This window comes from Suricata suricatta, chromosome 10, assembly GCF_006229205.1.
Source record: "Suricata suricatta isolate VVHF042 chromosome 10, meerkat_22Aug2017_6uvM2_HiC, whole genome shotgun sequence".
Taxonomy (NCBI): Eukaryota; Metazoa; Chordata; class Mammalia; order Carnivora; family Herpestidae; genus Suricata; species Suricata suricatta.
The window spans coordinates 123459527-123480706 of NC_043709.1; the positions used below are offsets into that span (position 1 = coordinate 123459527).

General features: G+C 36.4%; 1 protein-coding gene across 1 annotated transcript in view; it reads left to right on the top strand.

Annotated features, from left to right (window-relative positions):
• Nucleotides 1-8574: 8574 nt before the first annotated feature.
• The window catches only part of MYO3A (myosin IIIA), a 214428-nt gene continuing 201822 nt past the window's right edge, over nt 8575-21180 (top strand). The window contains exons 1-2 of the mRNA XM_029955278.1: nt 8575-8742; nt 11551-11685. Of these exons, the coding sequence (XP_029811138.1) occupies nt 8575-8742; nt 11551-11685 (303 nt within the window). The remainder of the gene's footprint in view (nt 8743-11550; nt 11686-21180) is intronic.

Sequence of the window (21180 nt, forward strand, 5' to 3'; positions counted from 1 at the left end):
TTTAGTCTTTCACCAGTGAGTGTGATGTTAGCTCTGAGTTTTTCATATTTGGCCTTTCTTATGTCCAGGTAGTTTTGTTCTGTTCTTAATTTGAGTTTTGTTTTGTTTTTTTTTTTAAATCTTGAACAGGTATTGAATTTATTAAATGCATTTCTGCATCAATTTAAATGATCATTTTTTTATTCCTCAGTTTGTTAATGCCATGTATTACATTGATTTATTTTCATATATTGAATCTTTCTTGCATTCCAGGAATAAATCCCACTTGGTCATTGTATATGACCCTTTCAATATGCTATTGAGACCCTTTGAATATGTTGAATTCAGGGTGGTGGTATTTTATTTGAAGATTTTTGTATTGGTGTTTATTGGGATAATGGTCTGCAGTTTTTTTTATAGTGTCTTTGTCTGGCTTTTGTGTCAGAGTAATGCTAACCTCATAGAACGAATTAGGCACTGTTCATACTTCTTAAACTGTTTGGAAGAGTTTAAGGATTCATAGTCCTTACTTGTTAAGAGTTTAAGGTATTAATTTTTGTTTAAGGTGTTAATTTTCTTTAATGTTTGGTAGAATTCACCAGTGAAGCTGTCTGGTCTTGGGCTTCTTTTGTTGGTGTTCAGAGGTTTTTGATTACTGACCCAATTTCCTTACTAACAATGGGCCTATTCAGATTTTTAATTTTTTCATGATTCAGTCATGGTAGATTGTGTATTTCTAGGAATTTGCCCATTTTATCTAGTGTATCCATTGTTTGGATATATAATTGTTCTAGTTTAATTCTATTTTTATGAAATCAGTAACAATTCTCCCTCTTTCATTTCTGGTTTTAGTTATTTGTGTCATATCCATTTTATTCCTAAGTCAGTGTAACTAAAGGTTTGTTGTCATTTTGTTTATCTCTTTGAAGAACAGACTTTTGGTTTTGTTGATTTTCTCTGTTATTTTTGTTTTCTATTTTGTTTATTGCTGCTCCAGTATTATTATTTTCTTTTATTACTTTTGGTTTTAATTTGTTCCTCTTCTTCTAATTCTAGTGTTAGGGTATAAAACTAGGATTTGAGATTTTTTTTTTTTTTACAGAAGATTTATAGCTATAAATTTTCCTCTTACCTCTGCTTTAACTGCATCCCTTAAGTTTTGCTGTTGTAATTTTATTTGCTTCAAGATATCTTCGAATTTTCCTTGAGATTTCTTGTCAGACTCATTTGTTCTTTAGTAGTGTGTTGTTTAATTTCCACATATATGTGGATTTTTCCAATTTTTCTTTTGCTGCTGATTTCTAGTTTCGTTATGTTCTTTTTTAAAAAAAATTTAATGTTTATTTATTTCTAAGAGAGAGAGAGATAAAGTACTAGGGGGCAGAAGGGACAGAGAGAGAGAAGGAGACACAGAATCTGAAGCAGGCTCTAGGCTTTGAGCTGTCAGCACAGATTCCAACATGGGGCTCGAACTCACAAACTGTAAGATCATGACCTGAGCTGAAGTCAGACGCTTAACCATCCAGGCAGCCCTCATTATGTTCTGATTGAAAAAGATATTTTATATGTTTTTAGTCTTTTGAATTTTATTAAGACTTGTTTTGTGGCCTAACATATGGTTTATCTTGAAGAATGTTCCATGTATGCTTGAGAAAAATGTGTATTCTGCTCTTGTTAGATGGAGCATTCTCTATGTTTCTTTTGGATCCAATTGGTCTATAGTGTCATTCAAGTCTAGTATTTCCTTATTGATCTCTGTCTCATTGTTTTATCCATTACTGAAGGCAGGGTATCCTGCTATTATTGTGGAGTTGTTTATTTCTCCCTTCAATTATGTCAGTGTTTGTTTCATATCTTTTGGAGCTCTGATGTTTTGTGCATATATATTTATAATTGTTATATCTTCTTGGTGAGTTGATTGATCCTTTTAGCATTATAGCATCCTCCATTTCAACCTGAAGGATTCCTTTTAGCAGTTCTTTCAAGCCAGATCTAGTGATTAATGAGTCTTTCAGCTTTTGTTTATTTGGGGAAGTGTTGATTTCCTCTTCATTGAAAAAAAATTTTTTTTTTGTTTTTGTCTTTTTCTTTTTGTACAATTTATTTATTTTTGAGAGAAAGAGAAACAGAGCATGAGCAGGGGAGGGGCAAAGAGAGAGAGGGAGACACAGAATCTGAAGCAGGCTCCAGGCTCTGAGCTATCAGCACAGAACCTGATGTGGGGCTCAAACTCAGGAACGGTGAGATCATGACCGGAGCCAAAGTCGGATGCTTAACCAACTGAGCCATGCAGGCACCCCAATTTCCCCTTCATTTTTGAAGGACAGTTTTGCTGGATATAAAATTCTCAGTTGGCAAGTTTTTCTTCCAGCGCATTATATTATCCCACTGCTTTCTGAACTACAAGGTTTCTGCTAGGAAATCTTATTGAGGATCCTTTGTAAATGATGAGTTGCTTTTCTCCTGCTTTCAAAATTCCTTGTCTTTGTCTTTTGACTCTTTCATTATGTCTCAATGTGGGTGTCTTTGGATTTATCTTTGCAGTTTATTGGGCCTATTGGATTTGTAGACCCTTCTACATGGATTTATACATCTCTCTCTTTCCTTAGATTTATGATCTTTTAAGCCATTATTCGAATAATCTTTTGCCTCAGTCTCTTTCTTCTTATAGGACTCATAATACTAATGTTGGTCCTCTTGGTGGTGTCTCATAAGTCCCTTAGGCTCTGTTCATCTTTCCTTTTTCTTTTCTTTTATTATTATTATTAATTGTTTTAAAGAGGAGGTGCAGAAGAAGAGAGAGAGAGAGTGAGAATCTTAACCAGGCTCCACACTTGGCATGGAGCCCAATGTTGGGCTCAAACTCATGACTGTGGGCTCATGACCTGAGCCAAAATCAAGAGTTGGACACTCAACAGACTGAGCCACCCAGGTGCACCTGTTCATTTTTCTTTATTCTTTTTTCTTCTTATTTTTCAGAATTGATAATTTCAAATGACTTGTTGGTTTTCTGCTGCCCGCTCAAGTCTGCTATTCAACCCCTGTAGGGGATTTTTCAACTCAATTATTTTATTTTTCATATCCAGAATTTCTGTTTGGTTCTTCTTTTTTTAAATATAATTTGTATCTCTTTGTAGGTACTCCCTCTATCTCTTTTCTGAAAAAAAATTCACAGGATGACTTTCTTTGTTTCTTTTGTAAATATTTGATAGAATTTACTGGTAAAATAATCTGAAAATTTTTTAGTTACTGTGTTCTATTCAGTTCTATCCAGTATTCAACAAATACTTAACAGAGTACATCCTTTGTGCCAGTCATGGTTTTAGAGTCTTTGGGATATATCAGCGAACAACCTGGATAAAATTTCAGTGCTCATTGTCTTACATTCTAGTAGTATAGTAAAGCAATAAATAAAACATAATAAACAGGAAATGATGTAGTGTGAAAGGAGGGAAAATGTGTCATGAAAATAGAGCAGAGAAAGGGGGACCAGGCATTTGGAGGTAGGATGGAGGAGAGAAAGACAGGTCTGCATTTTAAACAGGATGGTTAGGATAGGACTTATTGAGAAAGTGATGGCTGGTGCAAGAATTAAAGGAAGCAAGGCAGTAGCCATGTGGAATATCTGACGAAAGAGCATTCCAGACAGAGAGAAGACACAACTCAATGGGAAATCACCCCTACTGTGTTTCAGAATGACAATGGAGGCAGTTTGGTTATTTTAGTAAAGAAGAATGAATTGCAGATTTACGAAAGCAGTCAAGGGGTGCCTGGGTGGCTCGGTTGGTTGAGCATCCAACTTTGGCTCAGGTCATGAACTTGTGGTTTGTGAGTTTGAGCCCCACGTCAGGTTCTGTGCTGATAGCTTAGAGCCTGGACCCTGCTTTGGATTCTATGTCTCTCTCTCCCTCTGTTCCTCCCCTGCTCACACTCTGTCTCTCAAAAATAAATAAATATTTTTTAAAAAGTGGAAAAATAAAAAAGCAATCAGAGTAAGTATTGAGATGAATGTTAAGATCCTGAAGTAAGATACCTTTTTCATTGTATTATGGTCTTTTTTCTATCGTATAACACAAAACAAAACAAAACAAAACAACTCAGCAGCTCAGTATACAATAAGTCAGTTCAAAAAGATGATTCTTCATTTTTAAAGTGTTGCTCTTAAAATAGAAGTAACTTTTTGAAATTATGGTAAACACACATGCCAAAATATAGTAGTTGTATATGCCAAAAAATATTTAGCATATATGGTCATGTAATTGAGAAATTAGTTTTTGTTTTATGAGCTAGAGAACTATATTTTATTCTATGAGTGCTAAAGGACTAGAAAAAAATATGAACATTCATTGTTACATAGAACAGTCTACTGTAATTATTAAATAATTAGTTGGTAACTGGCATTTATCTTATTAAATAATTATTATGTAGTGGAAGAAGTATAACTTAAGATTCAGAAGACTTGATTCTATTCTAAGCTTTTAAATTCTTTTTTTCTTTTCTATTTTAAAGTTCATTTATTTATTTTGAGAGAGAGAGAGTGTGTGCATACACATGTGCTTATGTGGGGGGAGAGGCAGAGAGAGAGAGGAGAGAAAGAATCCTAAGCAGCCTCTGTGCCTTCAGTGTAGAACCTGACATGAGGCTCAGTCTCACAAACTGGGAGATCATGATTCGAGCTGAGATCAAGAGTCGGATGCTTTACCCAGTGAACCACCCAGGCACCCCTAAGATCTTTAATGTTTAATTTTGAGGAAGTTATTTTAGGCTTCATTTTACCTACTTGTTGAGAATTTTGTTTGTTTTAAATGAGGTTTGACTAGCTGCATTCTGTTTCCCAAAACCCCTGTGCTTTTGTTATTCTGTGATTATCGTTTTATATTATAATAATGCACTGCTTTAAATGTTTGTCTTACCTAGAACTGTTAAAGAGGAAAAATACATTTTGGACAAAGTTCAGTTCAGGTTTTATGTCCAGCTGCAATGCTGCTTATTTTCTGTATCTCTTCATGATCGTTTCAGAATGAATCGCTTCTTCACCTGGGCTACTGTAACACTTTATGGTTAGTTCTGTCACTTTTCATAATATTACTTACATGTATCTACCTATGAGTTGCCTATCTTTGTATCCTCAAGACACTAACATTCTTTGCACACATTGGGTTTTCAATCATTCTTAGTTAAATTCTGATGCCTATATATTTAAATATGAATAGTTATGGGGCACCTGGGTGGCTCAGTTGGTTAAGCATCTGACTCTTGATTTTGGCTCAGGATCATGCAACCAAGCCCCATGTTAGGCTCCAAGCTGAGTGTGGGGCCAGCCTGAGATCCTTTCTCTCTTGCTCTCTCTCTCTCTCTCTCTCTCTCTCTCTTTTTCTCTACCATCTCCCCAATGCACATGCTCTCTCTACCTGTCTTAAATAAGTAAGTAAATAAATAAATATCAATAGTTAATTCCTAATAATTATGTAGCAAAAATTAAAATTGTGTTCAATAACATTACCACTTGAAAGGTAGTATTCCATGTAATGGATGTTTCTTGTGATTGAAAATGCTTATTTCAGGTATTTAACAAGATTTAATATGGTCTTTAGGTCTTTTATACCATATGGATAGCATAAACGCTTATTTGCATGACTCAAGTACATAGATGGAAGAAGTAGTTATCTTGTCACTGATTGTGAAAATCACTGAAGTGGATGATTATTACTGATTACCTCCTACTTGTTCTGTTGCATTTTGGATCAAAGGCGCAAATTTCAAAGATTAAATGTTCTCCGAACTATTCATAAGTGTGTTTTATGTAGTAATGTAATTTTTAGCAGGCATTCATAGCCATTTACTAGATGATGTGCCCTTAAGTATAATGAATCAGAATATGATCCTTATTTTAGTTTTTCAAATTCTTTTCAGCTCTTCCTAATCCTTATTTTTCTCCCTCATTTAAAAACTTCTTTTGAAGAACCATATTGATTGATTTATTCAATAGCTATGTATTTAACATCTACTATATGCCAGGCACAGAGTTAGGCATTATTAGATTTGGATGTGAATAAGACAGATAAGGTCTGTTTTGTCATAATTAATAGGTAAACAACAAAATGTTTGTCCATTTTGCCAGATTTACTAATTGCCTCCCATGTGCTAGGCATCGGGGAATTGCACATACAGTAGTAAAAAGAGCAAAGTCTATATACCCTGTTGTAGCTTGTGTTCTAAAGGGGAAGTGGGGAAACATGGGGAAAGCTACCTTTATGTAGGTTATTCAAGAAAAGCCTTTCTACGAAAGTGATGTTTGAACTAAGATCTGAAGGCTGAGCAGGCACTGGTAAAAGACTAATTGAGGCCAAACAGCAAAATTGATGGCATATAATAAGAATGAACTCCTGTTTTACGCACATTGGTTTATAGTTTTCAAGATAAGAAGGTTAAGGAGTTTATTATTGCTTTCATCTTTTCAGTAAGTATTAAGGGCATCAGTTGGGAAGTTTTGTGAGAGGGGAGAGAGAACAAAGAGGAACAATGTGAGGAAGAGAAAAGTGCGAGAAGGGAGATCACCATGAAATAATCCCTCCAGAGAGCAAGGACGACACAAAACAGGGCAGCACAGTAGGACCCCTGGGCAGCATCTACTGACTACTTGCAGGTTTCTTACCCAGAATTTGAAGTGAAACTAACATTATGGTCGTGTGGTTTTCTCCAGCTACAGGCGCAAGTATGAAGAATTGCGGGGGTTAGCCAGAGATGTCTTCTTTTCTTTTCTCTTCTTTTCTCTTCTTTTTATTTATTTATTTATTTTTTAAGACTCATGGTGGAGAAAGAGGAACAAAAGCACTGAGGGTGTTTGCAGGGAGGTCATAATTCAAAGTACAGAATTTATGCTGGGGAAGAATATGAAGAAGGAATGAAGACCGAAAATGGTTGGTGGCTGTAAGGAAAGTAAGGACTCAATGGATGGTGGTGTGGCTGAGGTTGAAAAGTGTGGTTAGACCAGTGTATTTCATGGGCCAATATTATTATGTGGTATTAACACCAATTTATTAACATACGTTTCTATGTGTATGCATACACATACAAGCACAACAGCAGCCAATGTTTTAAAATATTTAATGTTTATTTATTTTGAGAGAGAGGGAGAGAGAAACCCAAGCAGGCTCCATACTGTTAGCACATAGCCTGACGTGGGGCTCGAACTCACAAACCATGAGCTCATGACTGGAGCCTAAATCAAGAGCCGAATGCTTAATTGACCGAGCCACCCAGACACCTCTGCAGTCAACTTTTTAATCATTGAAAAAAGTGAGGTTTTGCACAAATGGTTGAAAAAATGTGAGGTGCCAGAGTTCTGGGAACTCATTTTGTTACTTTCTTTTTTAAAAAATAATTTTATATGAATAGTTGAATGTAACATAGGGAGAGCACAGAAGGTTAAAAACACCAATGGGAAGTCAGAAAACCTGGGATCTTATTTCAGGCTACATACAACAACCTCATGGGCCATAGTGTCCTAGTTACTTCTGTGCTGTGCCAGGTGTTGGGCATATCATGATGTCCGAGAAACATGATTAGGACGCTGTGCATGCACAGAGGTGGGGCAAGCAACCCAAATGGGATGGAGAGCGGTCCCATTCAGAGGGAGTGACATCTAAGCCAAGATCTGAAAGATAAGTAGGTTTTGAAATTTAGTAAAGAAGCCACAGGCCGAAGTGGAAGGGATTAGTGTAGACTAAAATCCTTAAGCAAGAAAAAAAACATGACCTTAAGGATCCTGAGTGGCTGGTTTGTAGTGACTTAGAGAAGAGTTGAGACACGAGGCTAGGACATTAAGCAAGGGCCGGAGTTTAAAGGACCTGGTAAGTTATGTTAAAGAAATTTCATGCGAAACGCTGTCTGAGTGGACCCATTATTGGGTTTTACATACGGGAGTGGTATAAGACATGATCACTTTGAAGTGTGGGATTTGCCTTGATGATGTTGAATTTTTATCATCTTTATGGTTAAATATAAATTTATTTCATTCATTGTACTAATACCTGAGTATGAAGCAACATATCAATGTGATTTAAATATATTGTCTCTTAGTATGGAAAGAATTAAGAGCAATTAATATGGGACTATATTAAACATAGAAATAAAGCCTTGTTTACAAAGCGTTATTAAACTCATATTAGTGGTGCTTGGGTGGCTCAGTCGGTTAAGCATCTGGCTTTCGGTGTCGGCTCAGGTCATGATCTCACGGTTTGTGGGTGCAAGCCTCATGTTGGGCTCTGTGCGGACCGCTAGCTCAGAGCCTGGAGCCTGCTTCAGATTCAGTATCTCCCTCTCTCTCTGACCCTCCCCTGCTCGTGCTGTCTCTCTCTGTCTCTCAAAAACAAATAAAAAACATAAAAAAATTTTAAACTCATATTAATATTTTTGCAAAAAGAATTGAAATTAAAATTTTATATAATTCTGAGTACATTTGGTTACAGTTGTATATTTTTCATCATATCCATGAAGTATTAGATGATTTCGCATGAGTTTGTGTGCCATTTAATATCCCCAATCAGATACCTGAAACTGTACTTTTTCTCTCCAGTGATTTAAACTTGTGAGATGCTTCCATTAACTGGAAAAACAATCATCTTTGATAACTTTCCGGATCCTTCTGATACATGGGAAATCACCGAAACGATCGGCAAAGGAACTTATGGGAAAGTGTTTAAAGTGTTAAATAAGAAAAATGGCCAAAAAGCAGCAGTGAAAATTCTGGATCCGATCCATGTATGTTACATTGTCGTTGTTGTTTTTGTTCTTTTTCTTCTTCTTTCTTGCTAATTAGCTTTGGTTTTATTTGTATTAAACAGTTAAAAAGTCTGTAGTATCTTGATTTGTCACAATGTTACAGTAGAAGAAAATGTAAAATAAGTCTGTTAGGTTTTTCTTATTGATATGCTTATTTATATATAATAGAGACCAATAAACACTTAACAAATGAACAAATATATAATACGGATAAATAGCTAGATAAATACAGCTCTCAATAGCTTAACAGTTGATTCAATGTTATTTTAGATTTCAAAAAATTGTAGTAACACAGACTCAGGGGTCTAGAAGTGATTGTAAAATGTCATCTCTGCTGGATCTTTTTTCTCCTGTTTATTTAGACTTCAGGCAGAATGTTTCTTAAGCTAAACCAGAAATATTTTATTTTAAATTATATTTCTTTCAGAGATGGGAAATTAATTTTCAGGTTTGCTGAAATGTTTCCAAAGCAAAAATGGTATTGATTTATAATCAGGGTAGGTTTCCTTATAAAGAACTGATACTGCATGTGGCATCCTTCTGGCCTCTTTTTTATTTATTTATTTATTTTTTAATGTTTATTTATTTTTGAAGGAAAGAGAGAGCATGAGCATAAAGGAGGCAGAGAGGAGCAGACAGACTGTGAGCTGGCAGCACAGAGCCTAATGCAGGGCTCAAACCCATGAGCTATGGGATCATGACCTGGGCCAAAGTTGGACACTTGACTGAGTCACCCAGGTGCCCCTTTATGGCCTCTTTAACAGATGCCCTGATAGTTTCCTCTTCTGCTGTTTTTTGGAATAGCAGCTGTGATAAGGGAATCTTCGAAGCCTTTTTTTTTTTTTTTTTTTTTTGGCCTTTAAGAGCATGAAGAAATTGATGGGATCCCTACCCCGCCCCCCAATGCCGGGAATGAGAACTGACTGTTTTGTAACATTCTCAGCTCCTGGGAAATATGTAGCTCCCCCATAGCAGGTGGGTGAGCCAGAATGAGCTCGGTGATCACATAATCCCCAGACTTCTATTGAAAGCAATTTCTTCAGTCACTTGACTCTTGCACATGTGACGGAGTGTGACATGACGGAAATGATGTGATGTGCACGGGAAGGACACAGGACTCTTAGTCCTTGCCACAGCTCTTAACTCAGAAACTGTAGGATACTGCAGAAAGTCTCCAGGCCTCTGTGCATCGTTGGGTTGCTCTTTCTTTTTTGATTATTTATTTCTACGAAGCCTATTATAACTACAGTGTTTCATATTATTTTGAGCAGAGGGGAGGGAGAGTGAGTGGAGGTTTATTTTCTGTAATAAATTAGATACACTGGAGGGGAAAAACAGAAAAAAGAAGGAGAACTATGCCCGGGCTTAACGGATGCTGAATGCTTTCATATTCTCTTATGGAAAGTTCTTATCATTTAAACTGAAGGAGGAGAGACACCAATTAAGCTGCACCAAAGTGACTGAACCTCGCTCCTCTGGTCCACACACTGTGGTTTAGGGCCATGGTGGTACGGGAAGGGGTCCGGCCAGATCCCATGTCTGGCCCCATAACCAAGGTCTCTCTTCTGTTCTTCTATTCCTTAGTGGAGAAGAACAAATGAATTATGAAAACAGATAGCCATTATACTTTTATATTTTACTCATGTCTTTTATACTATGAACCTTAAAAATCATGTTTTGTCTTACTGTTTTGATGAAATATATATTGACTTCAGAACTATGGTAGGAGATTGGTCCTTTTACTGCCTTTATTCTTGTCATAGTACATATATGTTTTTCTGAGAATTATTTATTCCCTATTCATTCATCATGTCACAAGGCAAATAAAAAAGATTTATAACCAAGAGATGATAATCTTAATAAAATAAATTTAAATGCATCCAAGCATTTTACAGAGTTGGCTTTTTTATTAAAAGAGTCTTACTATTATGAATTTTGATAAAGTACATTTCTATATGAGAAAGGGATAAAATGGACAGGATTAGAAGGTCATAGACCGTAGACTTGCAGTCTCCTTCTGGATCTTACACTCACCAGCTCTGTGACCAATGTCTCTGAGCTTTAGTTTCTTTTTCTCAAATTAGAGCTCTGGTCTAAAATTCTTTGCAGCTCTGTGATTACATGATTTTGTCAGAAACCAAAGTGGATGCCAAATTTTACTGTAAAAACAGTAGTAGAAGGGTTTCTCTTATTATTACTCTGAGTTGTTTCATGTTTTCTGGTTTTCTAAAAATGACTGTAAGTGGTTATCTTGCATTTTTGTTGACGGGGTAACAATCTATTCTACTTCTGGTGACTGGGCCTTTACCTAACTGAAGGCTGTATGCCATCTTATATATATTATTTTGCTTTTTTGGAAAAGTAGGAATTTATTGCTTATATGACTAGTTTTTGAAAGCATTTAAATATCCTATATTTCAAAGAAACAAAAAGTGTTTATTTCAACTCAGTGGCTTTGCAACCTTAACACTGCAAAGAAAGGAGTATCTTTTGGAATCGGTCTCCATGTAGGTTTCTTTCTAATTACGTACAAAAATAGTCTTTTATTTGTCCCTTTCTAACTCAAAGAAATTAACATGATTAGAGATGTATTTGATTGGCAGGAAAATCACAATCTCTCCCCTTAAATAATGACATCAGAAATTTCAGTGCATACTAAGCATAATAAAAGCCATTATTAAAACCTTGCTTTGACAAAATTCTCTGTTTGGTGGCCAATAATACATATCTCTTTGACAGAAGTCATGTTTTTCTCATGGTTTTCTTTTTATGAACTTTTGAAACTAGGACATTGATGAAGAGATTGAAGCAGAGTATAACATCTTAAAAACACTCTCCGGCCACCCCAATGTGGTCAGATTCTATGGGATGTACTTTAAGAAGGATAGCATGAATGGAGACAAGCTGTGGTTGGTTCTTGAGGTAAGGTTTTAACATTATTTCTGTGTATGGAAGTTTACAGTGCGGTCTTGGAATGACTGAATGTTTGTGTAACATCAATACCATAAAACCGTTGTTCCTTTAGTATGCTTCTGTCTCAGTAGAATGTTGTGCCCCATTCTGGTCCTGTCACTTTAAGACACAACAGGAAATCAAAGAAAAGCCGCAAAGACTATTACAGACTAAAAGAAACCATCTCCAGGATAAAAGACTCAAGGAACAAGGATTATTTTCCTTGTAGGAGAACAAGCTTAAAAGGGACTTCATTATAATATTTATTTATTCATCTGCGTTTTGTTCAACTAACATGTGACTGGGGCTCTGTGCCAGCTGCTAGATATAAGAGAAAATTAATGAAAGTGAGGCTTCATTAGACATAAATGCGAGGCTTTTCTCTGTCCTCATTGAATACTAATGACATAAACTACAGAACCAGGTATTTACATTTATGGGGAAAAACCTTATTAGGAATGGTATTGAACACTGAATAAGTTGCCGAAGGAACGCTGTAGAGTCTCCTGAGCGTAGGTTTGGACAATTCTATCTAATGCAGAAATACTAGAAGGCGCTTTCTTAAGGTAACTGCCAGTCCTAGAAGAATGTAGTTTTTCTAATTTTCAATGAATATGATTAAAGTGAGGTAATCATTAATTCTAATAAAATTTGTGAGCAGTTTTATTTTTTAAAAAAATTTTAATGTTTATTTATTTTTGATAGAACGTAAGTGGGAGAGGAGAAGAGAGGGAGACAGAATCTGACGCAGGCTCCAGGCTCTGAGCTGTCAGCACAGAGCCTGATGTGGGGCTCGAACCCACAGACTGAGATCGAGACCTGAGCTGAAGTCTGATGCTTAACTGACTAAGCTACCCCTTTCCTTAATAAGTATTTTTAATAGTTGCTTTTACCAAATTCAGGACTAGTAAAACCATTTTAGGATCACTGCGATAGCGTATATTTATTGTGTTCATTATGGTATTATTAGCGTTTGATTATTGTATTTCTTTCAGAATGTTCTGTTGGTTTTTTTTAGACACACGTATAAATTGTATTATTTTCATACTTTGTTTTTTCTATTATGGCTTTTAAATGATTTTTTAATAATTTTAAATAAATGATCATTGTAGGAAATACTTGAAACTATATAAAAAACCATTCTTATCATTTAACATATTTCCTTCATCCTTTTTTCTATGTTTTAAATGGTTGGCAATATCATTATTATTTATGGAGTTATCCTACTCTTTCCCTTAACATAATTTCATATAAACATAATCATCTTCATCTTTTTCTAAGTAAATGCATTCATTTGCTTCATAAAAAGCAAACAGCGCCAGAAGACTTGTAATACGGAGCAGTGACAGCGTAGATCCAGTTTGGTGGCGCCACCTTGTCCCCAGCAGATCTGTGCTTTGGATGGGTACCTGCAAATGTAGGGCAGAGTTTCTCTTCTCTTCCATTACGTGACCTGTGCTCCGATTGTTGCCAAGATTAGGAACTGTGCTCCTGGAGCCCTGCGTCCCCTGCCGCGAGGTGGAGTTCTGCGGGCACCAGACCTTTCTGCTCTCGCTCTGTCTGCTGCTCGCCTATGCGGGATGCACTGTCCCCAAGTCCCTTGGCCTCCCCTTTCCAAGTTGACTTTCCTGTTTTACAACCCATGTCGTAGCCTGTGCCTCATTCTCCTTATCCACTGTGCTGATGTCCCCAAATCTCATGTCCCGTCAGGTCAGTTTCTCTAGGGAATGAAATCTCGAGTCTCCTGCCTGGATGTGTGCGTGTGTGAGGAGTGCCCTGGCAGCCTCAGGGATGCTGCTCTTTTGTATGTGAGAAAAGAGGGTGTCAAGTCTTTTGATTCTAATAAAGCTTCCAAAGGGTCCGTTGATTTCTGTCCCTCCTCTCCTAACCCCTAGGTGACCACAAAATAGCTCTCACCTACCGCTTTATTTTGTGGCTTCCTCTGCACTGCCAGGTCCGTCACCAGTAGACTGTCTGCTTTCCATATTGAAAAATGTTCTGGAACTCTCTTGTCTACGTCTCTCCTTTTTTCTATTCTCTTTTTTCTTGTGGTTTATACTTTTTGATTCTCTTACTAGCGTTTTAATGAAGATTCATGAATGAGAGGAAATACATTTATATGTTTAATCTGCTACCTTTAATTGAACCATAGAGCCTTCCAAAATTGTATCATAGTATTTTCAAGAACTTTTTCAAAATATGAAACTGTATTATATTATTTTACAGAAATTTTAAAAATTAAAAAAGTCTTTTGTATTTATATCTGAGAAAGAAAGCTTTGGTGGGGGAGGGGCAGAGAGAGGAGGAGACACAGAATGTGAAGCAGGCTCCAGGCTTTGAGCTGTCAGCACAGAGCCCGATGTGGGGCTCAAACTCATGAACTGCAAGAACATGACCTGAGCCAAAGTCAGACCCTTAACAGAGCCACCCAGGCGCCCCAAAATTAAAAAAAGTTTTAAGTAACCAGTTGTGTGCTTTAAAAATAGGCAGTGTATTATGATTTCAGAATTACGTTTTCTCTATTAAGATTGCTTTATATTTTTAGTTAAGTTGCATATTAAAACAAAGCGAAACTTTTCGTCCCCCAAACTTTTCCTAAGTAATAGAATATAAATTAGGAACTTCAAACATTTTGCCTTAAATAAATGGAGTTTTCCAAGTTTACTTCACGTCTGTGTTTGTGTATTTGAGATGTAATGCTGTACAGACCTTTATGTAGTCTTGAATAAATTTTTGTATCTTTATATCCTTCAAAACATTTTTGTTAATGCATCTTTATTTTTTTCCATGTGGCATCATTGGCAGATTAGCATTTGAAGGGAAATTCAGGTATTCTGCCTACTGGAGGCCTAAATGGGCAGGGGTACAAGATACGGTTTAAAACTATTGAATGAGGGCAGTCATTTCTTTTTTTGCCTATCAAATCTATATTCTAATTATACTGTCATTTCTCAGTATTGTCAGTGGGAATTGGCTAAGATTTGAAGACTCCTGATCATAGTTAAATGTTCTTTTGGGAGAGGAGAGAAGATTGATTAAAAGGGTTTGGAACATCCAGTACAAGTAAAGCAGCTTCCTGATATAATGAATCAGTAGGGACTTAACAGCATCTTTGAATGTTCTCCTTATATTTTATTATCAGGTGGAGGAATTGGAAATATCCCTAGATGGCTTGAGAAGAAAACTACTGGTAGTTTATTAAAATGGTATTTTGGAAATCTGAATTAATCTGAACTTACAGTATGAAGGAAAAAATAAAGCAAGAAGTTGGCCAACTGTATATAAGATAATTGATTTACATATGTAAATTAGACTAATTACATATACACATAAGTGGCTAGATGTACAATTACCTGCTTTATAAACATGAATGGTGCAGGTGCTGTTTTAGAGGCACTTGGAGAAAATTGGCTTGTGGCATTAATACTTTATTCTACAAAATGACGGCTAATTATACCTCTTATTGTAATGAGGCCCAAATAAATTATTTTGCATGAGGATAGTAAAAACGTGGTCAGAGGGAGGATCTGATACTCCCCAGAGTCGTGCTGACAACACGGGGCTTCTATGTCAGTCTTCACAGAGAGGGTGTGTCCGCAGGGGGTGAACTCTCCATGATGCCCCTCATTGTCTGCCAGCCACGTGGGGAGGCTGTGCCCACTGGGACAAACTCCTGCTCGGTGACTTTTCACCATGAAAAATCATTCTCTTTTTTCTTTTTATAGTTTTTTTTTTTTTTTGAGACAGACAGAGACAGAGCACAAGTAGGGGAGGGTCAGAGAGAGAGGGAGACACAGAATCCGAAGCAGGCTCCAGGCTCCGAGCTGTCAGCACAGAGCCCGACGCGGGGCTCGAACCCACAAACTGTGAGATCCTGACCTGAGCCGAAGTCGGATGCTTAACCGACTGAGCCATCCAGGCACTCCTCTTTTTTTTTCAATCCAGAGTTCAAATTTTAAGATAAATAATATTTTCTCAGATCTTACTGTAATTCCTGTTTAGGAATTATTTCCTTCTAAATTCTTTATATGTTCCTATTCAGATGCTAACTGTTGCCCAGATTTAGGAAAAGAGCATTCGTTGCTAGCTCTCTGAAATTCCAGTTGCATATTTGTAATGAAACTATCTAGTAAGAGATGGCATAGAAAGTTTTCTGCTGTGGGAACTGATACAATGTCTGTGGGGATTTTTACTGTCACTTAGTATTTTAGGTTTTCCTAATGATGTAGGCATAAAGGGAGAACTTACTATTTTTTTACTCCTGCCTTTTTATTAAATATCATACATATCTTCATTTCTACCTACTGTTGCCACTCTTGACTGACCTGCTTAGTAAACTATGGATACCTCTTTTGACTTTGTTTTTCCTTTAACTGCTGGTGTCTGTTCTTCAGGGTCAGTAGCAAGGATGGAGGGGGGCCAGCAAGGTGGCAGTTGGATATATTTCTGTATATGCTTATCACTGACCCAGGAGACTAAAAAACAAGAGTCAAATTTGAGTTAAAAGCGTCTGGTATTATTTGCTACTGATGAACACAAAGGGAAAAACTGAGATTTAACTGTAATTTTCCCCTTCTCGGTTGGCTGAACAGCCACATTTTAAGGATGTAAGGAATACAGCCTTCTGTCTCAGGGGCTCTTTGCTTGGTGTGCCCTCTCCCACAACGGGGTTGAAATTCAGAGTTCGGACGTCTTTTTTATTAAGAGACCCTTTCCCTCATCATTCAGTCTTAGCTAAAATTGCTTTTTACTGGGTGGTGCTGCAGATTGCATTCTGTTCTTTATCTAAATTGGCCCCGATACATTCACTCTTAACAGTGACAGGGCTTTCTCTCATTGTTTTCCAATCATAGCAGTTTTTCTCTTTAAAATCATATCCCTTTCATGAGATCAAAGACTAGAAATTAAGGTGGTATTTGGAAGCACAGAAATCCAGTTACTAGTCATAAAGGCTCTCAAATGCACATTTCAGGTAATCAATGTGGTTTTCAGAGATATAAATACTACTTTTATTTGCCATGCATTATTGGTTCTGTTTTTATATTTACATCTAATAAGTAAGATAAAAACCTGTCATGGGGGGAGGAAACAGGATAGAAAATGAGTTCTCCATGAACAAGTGGTTTTTATTTGCTCAGTCAGTCACCCTTACATGTGACTGTGCGGGAAGTGACATGTTCACAGAAGGGGACAAGAAGCCTCTGCAGGTTCGTATCTGTGGGAGGGGTCACAGGAAGCAGGAGTTGGAAGCTGGGCTTCTGAGTTGCCCTAATAGCACAGCATTATTCCTTCCTTCCGTTAGCCGTGCACAATTGCTGTGAAGTGGCAGCCTGACTGGATGATTCCTTTCATGTTCTTAGGGCTGAACAACCCTTCCCAGCTCTGAGAAAAGGCTGTTATTTGCTGTACTAGCACCAGGACAGACAGCAAATTACCTAGAGTCATTTCATTTTATTTTTTATTTAAAGGGCAAGACGGAAGAACAGTCTAAATGTACTTCTCTATACTCTTCTAAGAGCAGGAAATCTATAAATAACATATGTAACACTTGTGTGTCTTTCTTCCATAATAGTACTGGAGTGATTGCAAAAGCATCTGCTCTCTGAATAGGATTGAAATTGATAGCATTATTTCAGGGAAAACATATGAGGTCACCAGAGATGTTTTGCCATTTGGTAGTACCATACACATTATAGTTGTTTTCTTGGGGTGCCTCGGTAACTCAGTCGGTTAAGCATCCAATTCGGCTCAGGTTATGATTTCACAGTTTGTGGGTTCGAGCCCCTTGTCGGGCTCAGAGCCTGGAGCCTGCTTCAGATTCTGTGTCTCCTTCTCTCTCTGCCGCTCCCCCACTTGTGCTCTGTCTCTCTCTCTGTCTCTCAAAAATAAAAAACATAAAAGAAAATTTGTTTTCTTTTGACTTTTTTTAAACCATAGAATTCTTGTTGCTAATGTTACCAATGTTTTATGACATTTTTGCAAGAATTTTGAAATCTTTCAGAATGAGGGCACTTTTATGTATTGATTTGGTGGTTACATGATTGTATGCAAATTACCAAACAACATCAAACTGCCTACTTAAATGAGTCAATTATATTGTATGTCAATAATATCTTGAAAATATTACTTCTGGTTTACACATTAGAAAAGTAATGGGAAAATTTTATGTTGGAAACTTCACATTAGGAAACATCTATTATTAGGTGATGGTGTTATTCTCATTAATATTTTATCAGTATTTTATTGGAATGCAGAATTTGATACATTATTATATTTTATTGAAGTTAAGTCCGACATTCACACTTTGAAGAGGAACTTTCCAGTGTGAAGAGATGGCCTTCCTTCATTTTGTGTGTGTGGATGTGTGTGTGCAGAAGTGTACAGAACATAAGTTTCTTCATCTAGTCATTTGTTAATTCCATAGACATTATGTTACTTTGGGCCAGGTCCCAGGTAGAGTGATCCATACTTATTAGTGCCCCTTTCTGTTTTAGCAGGTTTGGGGCATTCAATAGAGAACCAGAAAAACTCTGTCATCATGGTGCTTATAGTCTAATGTTGGACAAAGACAACTTAGAGCTAAATAAATTAATCAAATAATTATACATTTTTGTTAGTGCCGTGAAGAATATAAATGAGATGTTAATAATGAAAGAGAAGACCTTTTATAAAAAGAGAAGTCAAGTCCTATTTGAATATGTAACATTTTAATCTGTCACCTGAAAGAAAGGATGCTTTTAGTTCTTTTATTTTTTTGAATATATCCTCCAATACTCTCAGGATCAGAATCACCTTCATCTCAAAGCAAAATCTCTGAGAATGAGGTCTTAGAAATTTTACATAACAAGTAATAAAGTGATTCTTATGAAAGGAAAGTTCAGAAAACATTGTCAAAGGTTCTCAGATTTCAGTGTGCATAAAAATAATCCTGGACTTTTGCTCCTGGCCATGATAGTAACTTGTGTCATCATGTTGTTGAACAATAAATTAAAAAATACTGAATAAGGTACAGTTTTTATAAATAAACACTTCCAACATTAGAAAAAAGCTTAGGATTGTGACATTGAGAAAGGAAATAAATACGGGGAACATGACAGTCACCTTGACTTTATCCTTGGAGGCAATTTCCATTCCACAGGCCAAAAGAAGGCATTCTGATGGAGGTCATGGTGATCTTGCTGAACTGAAGAGACTGGAAAAGCAGTGGTTGAAAGATGCAGAGGAGAGATGCCAAGTAGGAGGAAAGCTTTAGAAATATGCATAAGGGTCCCCTTGAGTATTTGATGGAAAACCAAGCTAGATATGTATGGAGAAAGGTTTCAGGCAGTTGGGCAAAGAACCAGGAAAGAATTGTGAAAAGCTGTAATGTGAATGACTAGCAGAGTCTGTGCAGGGTTGAGAGATCTTTGAGTTCTGACCAACCAAAGCGGAGAAACTTTATTGAACACCTGAGGCATTTAGTAAAGACCCTAGAAAGGTTATTCATTAGAAGAAGGACGGAACTAGCCCTAGAATAAGAGCTCCCTTACGCATACTCAGAAGAAGTTCAAAAGCAAGGCTTTAGAGGTTTAAGTTGGTCCACAAGCACAAAATGAACTGTATGCCAGAACAGAATTCAACATTCATTAATGGAAGACAACAGAATCCAGGAATTCAGATAAAAAATTAATAATGGCTAGGATCAAGTAAAATATTAGATATGTGAGGAAGCAGGGAAAAGTGATCCATTATCAGAAGAAAAATCAGTCAATAGAAACAGACCCAGAAATAACCAAGGTGATGGAATTAGCAAGTAAGAACTTTAAAACAATTATTACAAATATGCTCAAGAATTTCAAGGAAAACCTGAACATAATGTTGGAAAAAAAATGGAAACTATCAAAAAGATCTGAATGTAACTTCTAGAGCTGAAAAGTATAATATCAATAAGGGAAAATATTACATTGAATTTAACAGCAGATTAGAAGTTAAGTGTGAGGAAGTAAAGTTCAATGAACTTGAAGACAGAAAAAAATAGAAGCTGTCCGGATTGAGCAGGTAGAAAAAAGAGGAAAGGGGGAAAAAGCCCCTGTGACCTATAGGTCACTACCTAGTATTCTAACCTACATGTAATTACAGTCTGAAAACAGGTGGGAGTTGAAGCAGGTAATGGCTAACATCTTTCTGAATTTTGTGAACACTAAAAAGCTGCAGATGTAAGAAGCCTGAAATCTCTCTTGTAGGATAAAGAAATCACACAAAGATACAGCATAATCAAGATGTCAAACACTCATAATGAAAAAATAAATAAATAAGAGCATCAAGAGGAAAAGGGAAAATTACCTGTAAGAATCAAAGATGAGAGTGGCCACTGACAAGCAATGCAGTGGAATGGTATCTTTAAGTGCGATCAACAATTCTGTGTACGGTGAATGTGTAATTCATAAATGAAGGCAAAATAAAGACAGACATGCTCTTCAAAGAAGAAGAGTTTACCGCCAGAAACACGCACTATAAAAAATGTCAGAGAAGTTTTTCAGGCTGAAGGAAAATGACTTCAAATGGAAACTACAAAAGGAAAAGAAAAATACTACTAGTGGTGAACATAAGAATAAACAAGAAACTTTTGACTTTGTATTTAAAAATATTTTTAATATGTTAAATAATATTATTTTGATTTTTTAAAGTATTTTTAAAAGAGAAATCATGACTTAAAGCCACAATTATAGCTATATGTTTTGGAGGTCTTAGAATGTAAAACTGTAATATATGGTAAAAATAGCAAAGAGACTGGAGAGGAAAGATGGAAATACACAGTTTTAAGAGTCTTACATTGTATGTGAAGTGTCATAATATTATTTTAAGATACACTGTGGTAAATCAAAGATGCATATTGGAGACACTAAAACAACCACTAAAAAAAATAAAATAAGTATAGCTAATAAGCCAGTAGAGGACAAAATGGGATGCTACAAATATTCAAACCAAAGAAAGTAGGGAAATGGGAAAAAAGAGATCAAATAGCAGATAGAAAAAATAGGAAATAAATAGGAAGAAGGTAGACTTAAACCTAAATATAGTAATAATTACATTAAATGTGAACAGTCTAAATTCTACATTGCAAAGGCAGAAATGGTCCAACTGGATGAAAAGCAAGACCAAATACAAGCACACTTTATTATTATTATTATTATTTTTATTTTTATTATTATTATTTTAATGTTTAGTTATTTTTGAGAGAGACAGAGCCTGAGCAGGGGAGGGTCAGAGAGAGAAGGAGACACAGAATCTGAAGCAGGCTCCAGGCTCTGAGCTGTCAGCCCAGAGCCTGACATGAGGCTCCAACCCACAAACTGCAAGATCATGACCTGAGCCCAAGTCAGACACTTAAATGAGCGAGCCACCCAGGCACCTCTGGTTCTTTTTATATGAGTTCTATCTCTTTACTGATATCCTCTATTTGATAAGACATTGCCATAATACCAT